Here is a 15,908-nt window from a genome sequence, read left to right on the forward strand (position 1 = left end):
GAAGTGGACTAAGTGGATTGGTGTCTGTACTGATGGTGCTCATTCTATGTCCGGCTGTTATGCAGGCACTTATTCGAAGCAAAGCCCCTGATGCACTGTGGACCCATTGTGTTATTCACAGGGAAGAACTCGTGTCAAAATATCTGAGTTCTACATTGTAAAATTCTACTTTATAAAAACTTGTTGAGTTTTTATAAAGTTTATTTGTTGAGTTGAAGGGAAGGTTTTTCAAAAAATTATGTGCGGATATGGGATCTGAGCACACGTCTTTGTTGTACTACAGCACTTCACGATGGCTCTCTCGTGGTAATGTTTTGTCTTGTATGTTTGAACTGCGAAAGGAAATTTATATTTTTTTAACGAGGAAGACCACAAGTATACCGAAAATTTTGTGAATGAAGATTTTTGGTAAAACTAGCATACTTGTGTGATATTTTTGAAGAGATGAATGCTCTGAATCTCTCCCTGTAGGGATGCAACATGCACCTTTTAAAGTCGATTAAGAAAATTTCAGCTTTTATAAAAAAAACTAAAACTATGGAAAATAAAAATGAATGAAGACGGCGGCAAAGAATGTTTCCCCTTGTTGCAACAGTTTTTGACCTCCAATGGAGTTGATTTCTCTGAAGGTATGAAATCCATTTTTGAAGAACACTTATCACAGCTTATCACCTGGTTTGAGAAATATTTTCAAAATGATAATATCGATAATTTTGCATGGATTAAAGATCCATTTAATGTCAGTGCTCCATCTGAATTTACTGCTGCAGAAGAACAGAATCTTAGTGAGGTTGTCTTGCGACAATACGTTGAAAACAAAATTTAGAGGCATGGAATTAACTGAATTTTGGATATCAGTAAAAGATGAATATCCCCTTCTGAGCGAAAAAGCTCAGAGAATTTTAATTCCATTTGTGACTTCTTATTTGTGCGAAGCTGGATTTTCGCCGGTCGCTGTGATAAAAACTAAGTATCACGTGAAAATCAATGTGGAGAAGGAAATGAGGGTGGCTGTGTCCAGTTTGATTCCAAGATTTGAGAAAATGTGTGGTGATCAACAAGCTCCTCCATCCCACTAATGATAATTAGTTGAATTTGTTCAATTACTTTTTTGTGATCTTAAATACGTGTTTTATTTATTTTTACCTAACCCTTTAATTAAAAAAAATTATTCACTATTTCGCAAAGTGTACTTGTTAGAATTTGACATAGGGTGCCTTGATAAAACTGGATTCAGCAAGGGCACCGAGAATCGAAAAAGTTTGGGAATCACTGTAGTAATGTGATAGACGATGTAGATTTCTTCCTCAGTGCTTTGAAAGCAAACCAGCTTTCCTTTGCTTATTCCTTGATCACTTCTCCTCTTGATAACTCAGAACGTAATTTTGCTTAAGTTTCCTTTCCCACAGAATGCCTTTTCTATAGATGTTGAACCCAGTCTTCTTTGGCACTATAATGACACCAAGTGGGATAATCTCCAGGGCTTCTATTCTTGCATGCTGCCAGACTATTATTTCTGCCCTCCTTAATTCAAATGTTCATAAGAGAGTTAATAAATTACTCTGGCTGGAATGAGGGCTTTCATTCCCAACTCAATTCAAAATTCCTGTCCACCATCAAAGTCCATTATCCAAACAACAAATGCAAAATAACCAACAATGAATCAAAATTTGACTAGGCCAGATGTAGAAACGTGTCTCTTGTACAAATGGCAGTTCATACTTTTTCTGGTCTCATGCAAAGGTCATATACAGCCCATTCCAATTAAAAAAAAAAAAAAAAAAAATGAACATTTACCAGAACCCTCACCTCAGTGTCTTCTAAAATAAGGAACAAGGTTATCATAACAGTCAACTTCTACACTACCTGAAGATATACCAATTAATCAATGATCACCAGGCTGATTCTACCAATTTAGATTTATCTCTACCTACAGATACATGCCTCTTAACTTCAAGATAGATGCACTGGAACGATTTCAGAAACCCTGCAATGTTGCTCTTGACATTTCTAGTGCCTGTAATCAGGTAAGTCATCAGCAAACTGTCATCTTCTGACCAACCTTCAACCCTCTGTAATTGGGTAGCCAGTTTTCTTTCTCCATATCTCTCTAGTTTCAATCACTGCAAATCATAATGGATGGTTTCCTATCTTCACTTTTTCTCCACCAATTCAGAAGAACTCAAGACTCTATTCTATTGCTAGCCCAATGTTTGCCTAGTGCTTGCTTTATCCATTGTTTTGTTGATAAAAAAAACACTCTTAATCCTCCTACCCAAAGATCTTGCAGTGCACAAATATCCCAAGGCATCTTTCAACATTTTTACAACTAGTATCTTAAACACAACTTTCATTCTATTTTTTAACTGGACAGGGATAACAATTATTTTCAATCAAAACACACTCCTAGCTTTGTTCTTGTAAAATGTGATCTCAATTCACCTTCCCTTCTCCTAGATAATACACAAATCACCAAACAGGATCACTACCCCTCCTCCTGGATTATTTACCTCTAGACATTCATGGCATAAACATATCACATTAGCTTCCTCTGCTTCTAACAACCCAGGCATCCTTTTTATCTGCTCAAGATGATACCTTTAATCCACCAGCTAATAACCTGGCACAAATACCAAATTTGTCTAAACTTAAAATACTGTTCTCAATGGAGTGTTCTCACACCAAAAATCTCTGTACAAATTTTATGATGTACGACAGAGAACAGTTTGGATGACAATGATCCCACTCTCACTGATTCACTTCTTCAACTGCTATCCCCACAGATGGTTTGTTTTCAGCATTATGTCTTTTCTACACATTCTTCCATGGATGCTTTTCCACTGAACTGGTAATAATCATCTCTCCACTAATCCTGTTAAAACATAAGAAGCAGCTGCCCAACAGTTGCAAATTCATTGAACATGCCCCTTTCATTTCTCTGTCATTTTTATCTGCCTCATTGCTTTGGAAAAGTCTTCCTTCCTCACTATGTTCTAGCAACTACAACTTTCAGCTTTTAAGAAAAATATTAATAGGCTCATTCTCCTGTAAATCTTACGTACGCACAGCACTGATCTGTGCTAAATCCTGCATTCTCTCATGTATGAGTGATATACACACACACACACACACACACACACACACACACACATATATATATATATAAACTAACCTGTATCTTCATGCAGTCAAGATAACTCATTATGAAAGATCCATTGTTCACACACTAGCCACCATTCACACAATACCTCCTTAAACTCATTCCCTGATGAAGCATCCACAACTATTTCTGGCAACCATTCCACTCATTTATCACATTTATCACCCTCTAAGCAAAAAATCTAGTCCTAACACCTTTGCTAAACAACCACTTTTACACAGCTTCCACTGATGACCCTTGTTCTCTTCCTTCCTGCCATGTACTGAAAATAAAAGTATTCAGTGTCAATCTTATAAAACCCCCCTTAATAACTTAAATACTTCTACCATGTCTTTTCTTTTTTTGCTATCAGCTAATTTTTGAAGCCTAGAGACCATCAATCTATTCTCATAGGGAGCATTCTACAGACCTGCCATAATCTTTGTCACTCACGTCTGGATCCTCTCCACAACTTCATCCCCACAGAACCCTGGAATCTAGATCTGTGCATGCACAGTAGTCCCCCATATGACCTTATTAAAGCCTTATATAAGGGAACAATATATCCCTGCTTGTTAGTGTGTTCTTCAACAACCATGTAATCTAATGTACTGTTTTGTTACCTTCACAATATGCCCTCTAAACTTCAAATTACTTTCCACAATCACACCCAAGTCCTTGGCCTCATCAGTTTCCTGAAGTTCAGTTCCATCAATATAGTACACAGCTTCTGATCTCTTCCCAAAGTGCATTACCTTACACTTGGCTAAATTAAACTGGCAGCCATTTACCTTTGCCTACACTGTTCGTCTAAATCTTTCTGCAGGATCACTACATCACCTTCATTTACCGTTGCTCTTCCCAGTTTAGCATTATCAACAAATAACTGAATATCTCCTGTGAAATCATTTCCTCTATCACTGATATACAGGAAATACAACTCCTTCACAAATCACTCTTTGATATCTGTCCATCATCTTCTTCTGCAGCTTTTCCCACTTAAGTAGGGTCGCTGTTTGTGGTGAGTCTCCTCCACAACCTCCTGTCTTGGGCTGTAGTCACATCCAAGTTCTTCATCCTCAAGTCTTCTTCCACCATCTCCCTCCATCTCTTCTTTGGCCATCTGCACTTCCTCCTCCCCTGCACATCCATCTGCATGACCTTTCTTCCCACATACTCTTCCTCCCTCCTCATCAACCAAACCATCTCAACCTTGCCTCTTGTATCTTTGCTCCTAAGTTCGTAACTTTCACCGTTCCCCTTACATAATCATTTCTCAGACAATCCTTTCTGGTCACGCCGCACATCAACCTAAGCATTCTTGTCTCTGCTACCTCCATCCTGCTGATGTTATTTTTTCTCAGGGCCATTTCCCTTATCCAATTCCATTGTTACTTGATTATAAAAAGTAAGCAAATTACTAAGGCAAGACCTACCCTTCATGAAACCATGTTGTCCCTTACAATGTATCATATTCCTATCCACCCAGTCCTGAATTCTGTCTTTCACCAATTTCTTCAATACCTTATCCACAACCCCTAAGATGCTGATTGACCTATAATTTGCTACTTCTCTCTTGGAGCTACCTTTACGCAAGGAGAACTATTTTGCTCTATTTCCACTCCATTGGCACCTTCCCAGTACTGAGGCTTAAATTAACCAGTCTGATCAGAGGAGCTGATAATTCCCTTGCACAATCTCATAATACATTAAAATTAACAGCCTATTTTCTACCCACTGCTAGGAGGTTTTGGGTCTACTACTCCCATGGTGACCCAGTCCATAGTGGGAGAGGACAATCACAAACATCCATGCCTATCATGCCTATGCGGGATTCGAACCTGAAGCCTCTTGGCTGGAGCTAACCACTCGGCCAACCAGGCTGGCATTTTCATGATACATGGGCCAATATGCCACCTAACCCCATGGCTGTGTTCATATTGAAGTTCTACAATATTTTAAGCACCTTCAATCATTTCTTCAACTTCTATCTCCCATTAAAGCCTTGTATTTTCTGTTTAACTGATTCTGTTTTTTTTTTTTTTTTTTTTTTCAAATATAAAAATAAATTATTTAAAATCATTTTATTATTTTTTAATTATCATGTATTTCATTATAAGTAAAAATTATAATAATGGACTTTATTTTTTTCCAAAAAAATTAAGAATTATTTAGCTACCCCATTTTTTTTTCTATTTGCACTATATTTATAAAAAATGGCATTTGTTCTATAAATTTCCAAACATATATTCCATCTGTATCTTTTCCATAACATATTTTTAGTTTTCAAGATCTAATATGATTATAAGACAAAGGATAAAAGACAAAAATAAAGCTCATTTTAAACTTTGTATTTGTTTTGAACAGTTAATAACACGAGCAATACATTCTGAATACAAAATCATAATTAATGAAAACAAATTATGACACACACACACACACACTAAAAAAACATACCTTTTCAACAATATGTACGGTGCCATCACATATGCCATAGTCTGTATCAATAATACGGGCACACTGAGTTAGTAGCTGCTTGTGAAATCCTGGAAACTGTAAAAACAAATTTAAAAAAATCGAAATCACATTTTCAGATTAACTGCTATCCTATCCACCTTACTGATTTCTAATATTCAAATTTATGTGATATAGGTTTAAACACCTTCACAGTGAATTGATGCTATTTCATTTGATTTAAAGGTGTTAAAGCATGTGGTGACCAGCAAAGAATTTTGGAATTAGTTAAGACATTATATGTGTGACAAATAGTCAAATTTGATTAATATTCTAGGTGCATCATTGAGTTCTGACTTTTGTATACTTTTGATAGCGTCATCACAATCAATAGTTCGATCACTGAGTCTTGGAATAACTAATGTGGAGACTATGCAAGAAACTATGCACAACAAAGACATCCAACATGAGTCACTGATGGAAGAAATGGAATTACTCTCCTAAACATTGAACATGACTATGAACATTCTTATACTGCTGAAGGTCAATAATGCAAGCAATAAATTCTGAACAGGAAACTATAATTAGTGAAAACAAATCATGACACACACACACACACACACACAGAGAGAGAGAGAGAGAGAGAGAGAGAGAGAGAGAGAGAGGGGAAAAAAACATACCTTTCTTGACAATATGTACAGTGACATTACATATGCCATAGTCTGTATCAATTTAACTTACATTTTATTACTTGTTAACCAACCAACTAATAATAAGTAATATAGTCAATTCATTGGATAAAATATGTAATTATATTTTTAAATAAGCAAAAGAGTAAGTAATATTTGTCTGATATTTCATCAACATCAACAGTTATGAAGATTATATTTGAATATTACTTACAATTGGGAAAGTGTTCAATCTTATAGTGTGATTCTGTATTGCGGAATTCAGTTGCCGATTATCAACAAAGTCTTCGGCTGCTATATCTGCAAGTGCTACATGTGACAAAATGATATTCTGCAATTCTGCTGGATCACTAATCATTCTTTTGATCACACGTGCTGGTAGTTTCTATAAAGAAAAAAAATTAACAAGATAAAGATTAATTAATACCAGAGGATGACATAACACCTCAGTCTCAAGAAATGGCAGGGCTTTTCTTCTCCAAAACTTGAGTTTTTCATGCTGCAATATAGGTAGACCAGCAAGTATACATGCAATTAATAGACAAAATACACTGGCCTCATTGCCTTAGTTGCTTTGGCTGTAATTCCAAAAACAACAATAGCATAACAGCTCAAAACTGTTAAGGAGATAAAATGACATTTTACTCTGTATCATATATATATAAGGAAATGAGAGTTCATAAGAAGAAATATGACTGTTGAAAGCTTCATGATGGTTGCTAAATCTAAAGATATATTTTCACTTAGCAAAGCTACATTTTTTACAAGTTACTTGTTATACTAGAAGAGAATATAAGTACTAGAAAAGAACATGACATTATTACAGTTAGAATCTGTAATTTTTATTTAAGGAAACCTAATTAAAAAATAGGAAGAACAATTAATTCTGAAGAAACAGAATTTAGGTGGGAAGGGGTGTGTGTGTGTGTGTGTGTAAGTGAGTACACATACACATACACACACACACACACACACACACAAGGAAAAACTGAAGATAGCAATAAGTAAGTCCGGAACAGTTTAGTGTACTAAGTGCAAACTCTGAGGTGAAATTACTGAAGGTTATCCATGTATCAGATTAGTTGATGGCATATCATTTAAATGTGGAAATACTTTCATTGCAAAAAAAAAAGAGGAGATACAAAGGCTCTGGTTGTATTTATTTTTATGTGAGTCTGGCTCAAAAGGCTGTAAACCTATAGTATATTAGTATCATCAACAAGAAAGTGATAATGATTTTTTAAATGATTTTTGGTATTTTTTATTCATTTTTTTTTACAGAAATCAAAAACTTTGCCCTCTACCATGGAACTATTTCAAGCCACCTCAGACCTGAAATAAGCAGGTGATGGTCTCATGCCAGATAATGAAATTAATCTAGTTATCTAGAAAACTGATAAATTCAGTAGCAGGTGATTTAGTAGAAGATAAGGGTTATAAGGGTTACATATTGAAATATTTCACTTTCAATATGATAATATTAGTGATAATCTGAATGCAAATAGGTTTACATCAATCCAACATGAAGGAAGATTTTATTAAAGAGGAGTCCTTATCCTTACTTGGCTCTAAGTTATACACAAACGCTACTGAATTTATAATTTAAAGATTCCAAGAAATAATAATTAATAATTTAAAGATGCCAAGAAATTATATTCTTGGTTTCATCCTTTACCCAAGTGTAAGCAAACAAAGTTTGCACATGAAGTTACTTCTCAACTGAGCTGCTCATATATAGAGGCTAATGACTTCACATCAATTGCCTTAGTATCCCATGATGCATTATGGGAAGGGCCACTACCCAGATTGGTTTTGACTTTTGTAAAGGTGAAGGGGGGGGGTCTCCAAAAACTCAGGTGATCCCTTAGATCACTCAACAATGAGCGACCCAAACAGATCATTTAACACAGCGGTGATTCCACTCAGTGACAGGCCCACCTGGCCATGGAGAAGAACCCTCAGCAGTGGCTCTGCCCAATGGCAGGCTCACTCCACCACTGAGTGGTCACTCATAACTCAGGAAAAGGCATCCACCAAAGCAGCAACAAGACCACTTCAGCAGACTTCCCACATCAACAGAGAACCACATCAATGGGAGCCAGACCAAGAAGTGATACTAGGGTTGAAGTAATGCATAAGTCATATTTCCATATACAAGTAGCCAAAAGGTGTCACACCTAATTACTAAAATACAGTCATCCCTCGACTTACATCCGTTTGAGTTACGTCCTTTCGAAGATACGTCCGTGCACCAATAAGAGAAGGCTGCCAAGGAGTTTGTTGAAAAATTGGATAAAATTATTACGGAGGAAAATTATTTGCCACAGCAAATATTTAATATGGATGAGATATCCTTGTTTTGGAAAAAATGCCCAAGCAGACAATTCATCCACAAAAAGCTAAAATCTATGCCTGGTTTCAAAGCTCTTAAAGACTGTGTTACGATTCTGTTAGGGAATAATGTGGCTGGATATAAACTGAAACCATTTGTAATATGGCACACTGAGAATCCACTAGCCATCAAAAACATTAGGAAGCATATACTTTCAGTTCATTATCAGAGAAATAAGAAGTCGTGGAGGACTCAAAAATTGTTTGTGAATGTCTTAATCAACTGTTACGTGAATGAAATGGAAAGCTATTGTATGAAAGAAAATGTAGAATTTAAAATTTTATTAATTCTAGATAATGCTCCAGGTCATCTATCTTATAGCAGTTCTAGATCATGTTCAAGTTCATGTTTCTCCCTCCAAACACTAATTAAAATAACAGTATACTTATTACAGTTAAGTCCCTAACCACTATAACTGTTGATTTAATGTATCGACTTATGTCCTGCCGGATGCAACGGAATCCAGATGTAAGTCGAGGGATGACTGTATTCTGGATTAGAGATAGATGTTAAGAGTTTTTCACTTGGTTACACCATAAAAAACTTTCAGCTGCTATTTTCAGTGCTGGTATACAAATCTATAGTGATTCTATGACACCAAGGAGTCTAAAAACTCACTGCAGGAGAATGCTCTATGCCACACAACACAATGTTTATACTATTTAATCTCCTATCTACACTATACACCATGTACCATTCTAATAGTATTTTTGAATGCTAATTGTCTATGTGTGTGTGCAAGATTCTGCTTTAAGTGATGGTCTTAAAATCACGTAACAAGAACAAGAATATTGCTGTTTTTATTATTATGCAACATCAAGGAGTTCATAGATTCATTGAAGGAAAGCACTCCTTAGCACACAACATAAATGTCTACACTGTTTAACCTCCCATCTACACACTACACCATGTAACACTCAAACAGTATTTTTGTATGTTAATTGTATGTTTCTCTGGCTAATATACCTGTATGAGAGATGAAAACCCTATATTTTTTTTTTTTTTTTGAGGGGGGAGGATTATGCTACCTCTGTGTAAGATTGACTTACTCATCTACAATTTGAAAAAAAAAAAACCCTGATAATGATATTTCACTTATTATGATGAGAAAACCGAACTCAAGTCTTTTAAAATCAAAGGATGCAATGTCCTGTCATTCTTCAAATTGCACTACTATGGGGAGAGGGGAACACTTAAGTAAATTTGCATGGAACTAAAGGTTTAAATAAAGTAATGCATTGGGAAAATAATAACAATTCTAATGTGATTTTTTACGAACTTATTTTTATATTTTATGTTGGTTGGGACAAATGAACTAAAAGACTACAAGAACATCATTTGCACTTATGTTAACTGATAAAATCAGAAATGTAAAGAGAAATATCAATTTTATCAATATAATGTGTGATGGTTTGGATTAGGAATCCATGATCAAAGTAATTGCAGCTAATTAGGTTATAAGGTCCACTGATTGGGGCTTTATTAATTTATAGGATCTGTTCATTAATAATCAAAAATGGCTTGGTGGCAATGATATCCATCTAAATATTGATGGATCCTTCAAAGCGAGTAAGGGCATAAAATCTCTAACATTCTTAAAGGATTTAGAAATGAAGCCAAAGGAAATTTATAGCAAAAGACTCGATATAGGAATGAGGGATATTTCAAATAATAACAATAGAAAAGATATTTGCATTAAAGGTGTGTGTGTGGGGGGGGAATAGTCAACATTAAAGTTACTTCAATATCATGTTCTTATATACTAATACATGCATGCCTCCATAGCTCAGTCAGTAACAACAATACCCTTTTCAAGTAAAGGTCAGTTAGCATCCATAAGGTGGCAGTTATTTTTTTTTTTCTCCCAGAAACTCGTTTTTTCATCCTACAAAGCAGGCAAACTGATAAGAACACACACACACACACACACACACACACACACACACACACACACACACACACACACACACACACACACACACACACACACAATTTGCAGTCATAATACAACAGCCTCATAACTTTAGTATATGCTTCAGCTGTAAATCCAAATCAACCGATCAACTAATGCATGAGACTTAAATGAAAAAGCTGATTTAAATTATTAATTGAAGAAATTAAGATGAATATTGTGGAAATTTCTGAGTCTTGACTTAATAATCATTTTCATGATACTTAAGTGTATAATATAATTACAGCTGGCAATTAAATCTGATGCTCAAAGCCAGTGTATCCTCTCCGAGTTTCCCTTACACAATTTTTCTCTCTTCTCAAGCATACTGCATAAATCTTACCCTGAACACTTACTCAGTTTTATTTTCCTTTTTTTATATATATATATATATATATAGATAGATAGATAGATGGGTACTATGTGTGCTTACTCCAATCTTCTGGAATTCGACCTTCTAACCAAGCCTTGTCAATTATGTAGAGCAACTGCTGTAAAACTTTTATACCTCCATATCTGAGCATTTCTGTGAATATCATACTCCCAGCTGCCTTTCTATTTTTCAGAATTTTGATGATTTTTTTTTCCCTATATCTTGTTTGATACATACATACTCCAGCCTAATTTCTTTTTTGAGTATTTTCTATTACTGTTTTATTATGTCACTGCCTATTTCATTTAGCAATCATTCAAAGGTATTACTCGACTCTTCTATAACTTTATATTCAGTTTTCATGTCACTATCATCTCTGATTACTTTTGCAATTTTATATTTTGTTTTTTTCTATTCAGAAGAAAAGCCTTTCCAGATAGTTTCAAATTCTGTTTAGAAAGAGAAGAACACTTATTGGGACTTTTCAAAGTTAATTTAGTCAATCCAATGTGGATGTGGCAACACTTTTTCTCCTGGAAACACAGGTTTTTCATTCCACAATATGAGCTAACTGGGCAAAAGAACACATGCATTTCATTTATAGCCATAGCACACAATGCAGATATGATTAATTGACCTATCACAAAAGCATCAAGAATTATAAACATGTTAACACAAGAATATTTTAATGTTTGCCAAATATTTCAGTCCGAAACTAACAGACTATCCTCAGTGGCTTCATAGCAACAGTTTTTAAAAGGTGAAATACAAACAATTAATCATTCAAAAGTAGAACTGATGTTACATTGCTAAGCATTAAAGAGAGGTCAATTTCATCAGAGTGATGAATAAATTATAGGTATTAATTCACAATTTCATATAACAATCTTAATTTATAAATACAATTAAAGATAACATTTGACTAATATGATAATTAAAGGTCTCAATTAAAAAAAAATTTTTTTTTGTGTGTTATCCAGATTAAACTTTCCCATATTTTTGACAAGGATATACAGCCATTTTGATTCAAGTTAGGGCGTTGAAGTAAGGCCTCAGCACTCTCTTTGAATAGGCGTTTGAATTGATAGCGACATCTGTGTAGAAGGCAAGTCTTGGACCAGAGAATGTTGTGGTTGTCTCTATTCCATGTTGTGCCGATCCAGACTAATCGGATTTGTTGTGAAGAATGTATGATTGATGTTCTTGTATTCTTTTATCTATAGAGCATCCAGTTTGTCCAAAGTACGACAGATTGCAGTTACAAGGAACTTGATATACATTTATCTTTAGAAGAGGGGAAATAGGTGGATATTTTGTTAATAGGGATATATAAGTGGTTGTTAAATCATATTTCTTCAGAATTCTTGAAAGTGGTTATGAAATCCCAGAAATATATGAAATTGGAACTCAACGTATTGACTCTTTGTTGTTCTGGATTGGATTATAGGAATTGAACAGATGTTGTGTAGTATTTTTGGAAAAGCCATTTAATTTCATGTGATGTTTGATAGTTGAAAGTTCTATCTGTAATTCATGTGGAGTTGAGCAATTAGTTCTAGCTCATCAAATTAATTATGATTCCTGTTTTTTGGTAAGGATGATGGGCAGATTGTTTGAGAATGTAACGTCCAGTAAAAGTGGGTTTTCTGTAAACTGTTGTTGTCAGAATACCTAAAGTTGAGTGGATGAGGAGGATGGTTAAAAAGGATAACTTGTTGTCTTTTTCAATCTCCATGGTAAACTTAATACAAGGATGTAAAGAATTGATTTTGGCTAAAAAGGAAAGTAAGGAATCTCTGTTGTGAGGCCACACTGAAAAGATGTCGTCTATATATCTCACCCAAAAAGTTGGTTGAAGGAATATAGATGAAAACAGGACATCTTCTAGATATTCCAAATAAAAGTTGGCTAAAGCAGGTGAGAATGGACTTCCCATGGCCGTTCCTTCCACTTGGTTGTAGAATTTGTCTTGACATAAGAAATATCCAGAGTGCATCACGAAATCGAATAATTTTACGACATCTTATGGGAAGATTATTATTATTATTATTATTACCACAAAACCTCATGGAGTCAAAGACTCATCTGGGAGGTCCTTTTATCACACACACATCTCATCACACCGTGTCTTAAACACACTCAAACTCCTTGCAGACACCACACTCTCAGGCAAGGCATTCCAATCATTCACAACTCTGCATGAAAAAACATTACCTCTCACTCCCCTACTCACACCCTCTTTATACAGTTTCCAGGGATGACCTTTGGTTCTCTCCTGATCTCCCCACTATTCCCTGTAGAACTTCTCCACCGTTGATCCTATAACAATCCCTTACCAACTTGTAGGTCTCTATCATATCACCCCTCTTCCTCCTATCCACCAGACTCTGCAAATTATATCCTCTCAATTTTTCCTCGTACTCGACATTCCAGAGGTCAGAAACTACCTTAGTCAGTCTCCTTAGGACCCTTTCCAACATCTCTTCATCCTTCTGAAAACCCGGTGACCAAATCTGGGCACAATAGTCCATGTGTGGCCTAATCAAAGCCTTATACAATGGAACAAGAATCTCCCTACTTCTACACGCCAGTGTCCTCTGCATCATTCCCAGAAGTCTTTGTGTTGTCTTCACTTTGGCAGTGTCCCCTAAATTTTAGATCCTTATCCACTATCACCCCCAGATCTCTTATTTCCTCTACCTCCAACAATATATTCTCACCAACTTTGCATCCCATCTTTGTTTTCCAAATTTTAAAACCTTACATTTTGCAACATTGAACTCATATCCCCATTTGCTAGCCCAATCACTGAATTTATTCAGGTCTTCTTGTAAGGCCTCATCATCTTCTCTACTCTTTATGGTTCGTCCCAACTTTGCATCATCTGCAAACAAGTGAATATCTCCATCCAAATCTTCACCAATATCATTAATATACAAGTTAAGTAGTAATGGCCCTAAAACAGACCCCTGAGGCACTCCATTAGTGACTTTCCTTTTCCTGGATATCGGCACCCCCATACACAACTTGTTGATACCTATCAGATAGCCAGTCTCCAATCCAATGCACCAATCTAATATCCAACCCACATCTGCTTTAGTTTGACTGTCAAATTATAATGAGGTACTCTATCAAAATCCTTTGCCAAATCCAAGTATATTACTGTGTATCCTTCTCCTCTGTCCAAGGAAGCAGTCACTTTATTGTAATAAGTAAGTAGATTACTAAAACATGACCCCCTTTTAGCAAATCCATGCTGTCCATCAAAGATTATACCATTGTTGTCAACCCAAGATCCTAGTTCTCACAAGCTTCTCCAACAACTTAACCACAACACCTGACACACAGATAGGCCTAAAGTTTGATGATTGAGTTCGATCACCTCCTTTATGAAGTGGCACAATCTTGCCCTCCTTCCACTCTTTAGGGACTTGACCAAGTGCAAGACTCGTATTAAAAAAATATGTCAAGGCAGGTGTCAACTCCCTGGCACATTCCTTCAGAAGATGCGGTGATATATTATCAAGTCCCACATTCTTATTTACATCTAGTTTACTCAACTCCCCAAACACCTCTTGCTCACTTACAGTCAGTCTCTCCTCTCCATCATCGACTGCTCTCAATCTCTCCATGAAGTACATTTACAAGATTGAAAGATCTTTATGAACTGCTCATTAAGTATCTCCACCACACATTCTGAAACAGCTGTTTTTATACCATTTTCTCTAATCAATGTCATCCTTCCATAATCATTCTTTCTTTTGCTGGCTACATATCGAAGGAACTCCCTAGGATTCTTTTTGGCTTCATTAGCTAACTGCTGTTCTTACCTCTCTTTAGCTACCCTCACCAACCAGGTCACCCTTCTTGCCTGGTCTTTGGAGACATCATGGAATTGGTTATTTCCACTTCTCTTATGCTGCCTCCACAACGCCCTTTTTCTCTGTATCGCATGCTTAATCTCTTTATTCATCCATCTCACACCTACCTTATTTAACCTTCTCACCCTGGAATACATTTAGACATTGCATCTACTAGATAGTTTTTGAAAATCCCCCAAGCTGCATTGATCTCTTTTCCAGCTAACTCCTCATTCCACGCTACACTGCAAGCTGTCTCCTGAGCTCTTCACAATTACCCCCCCCCCTTATAGTTGCACATACACCCTTTTCTCACAGGGGTGCTCGCACTGCTGGCAACAACCCAGGTAATTGCTTCGTGGTCACTCTCACCAATTGGTGGATGATTTGACACCTCATTTATAATTACATCCTCTGATGAGATGACCAAATTCAAGACCCTTAATCCTCGTGTGCCCTCTGTTACATACTGTCTGAGGCAGTTATCCCTCAAAAACTCGAGAAACTCATCTTCTTTACTTCCAGTTGCTATCTCATCATTCCATTCTATATTGCCATAATTAAAATCGCCCATAATGATCACCCTTTTCTTATTTGCTTGGCTAATTTGACTATACATTTCACTATCACCATCCACATTACCAGGGCTATAACAACATCCAACCAAGTATTTGATTCCATTCACCTCTATCTCACACCATACTGCCTCAAAACCACTGGCACTATTTCCGTCTTGCATCTCTACTTTGTATGGATATAACTCTTTCTCTATCATCAATAGCACTCCACCTCCCTTTTTTTTTTTACCCCTTCTATCCTCACGAAACACATCATACCTTCCATCTCTATTCCTGTCAGAATGTCATCCTCTTCCATCCATGTCTCACTTATTCCGACAATCTTTGGGATGAACAGACGCAATTAGTGCAGCCATTTCATCTGCCTTGTTTCTTATACTTCTAGCATTGGTATACAAACACAACAGCTCATTTTTGGATCTACAGCTAGTTCCACTGATAACCACTCACTCCATGTGATCTCTCCATGCTA

The 15,908-nt window shown here is 36.1% G+C and overlaps 1 protein-coding gene across 1 annotated transcript in view; it reads right to left on the reverse strand.

Moving 5' to 3' along the window:
* Positions 1–15,908, reverse strand: part of LOC150108176 (transforming growth factor-beta-induced protein ig-h3-like) — a 327,473-nt gene that overhangs the window by 34,932 nt on the left and 276,633 nt on the right. The window contains exons 11-12 of the mRNA XM_090390423.1: positions 6,497–6,667; positions 5,597–5,692 (exon numbers count right to left, since the gene is read on the reverse strand). Coding sequence (XP_090246549.1) covers positions 5,597–5,692; positions 6,497–6,667 — 267 coding nt within the window. The remainder of the gene's footprint in view (positions 1–5,596; positions 5,693–6,496; positions 6,668–15,908) is intronic.

The sequence above is a fragment of the Typopeltis vanoorti genome, chromosome 3, assembly GCF_054136105.1.
Source record: "Typopeltis vanoorti isolate ZY-2024b chromosome 3, IOZ_Tvanoo_1.0, whole genome shotgun sequence".
NCBI classification, from domain to species: Eukaryota; Metazoa; Arthropoda; class Arachnida; order Uropygi; family Thelyphonidae; genus Typopeltis; species Typopeltis vanoorti.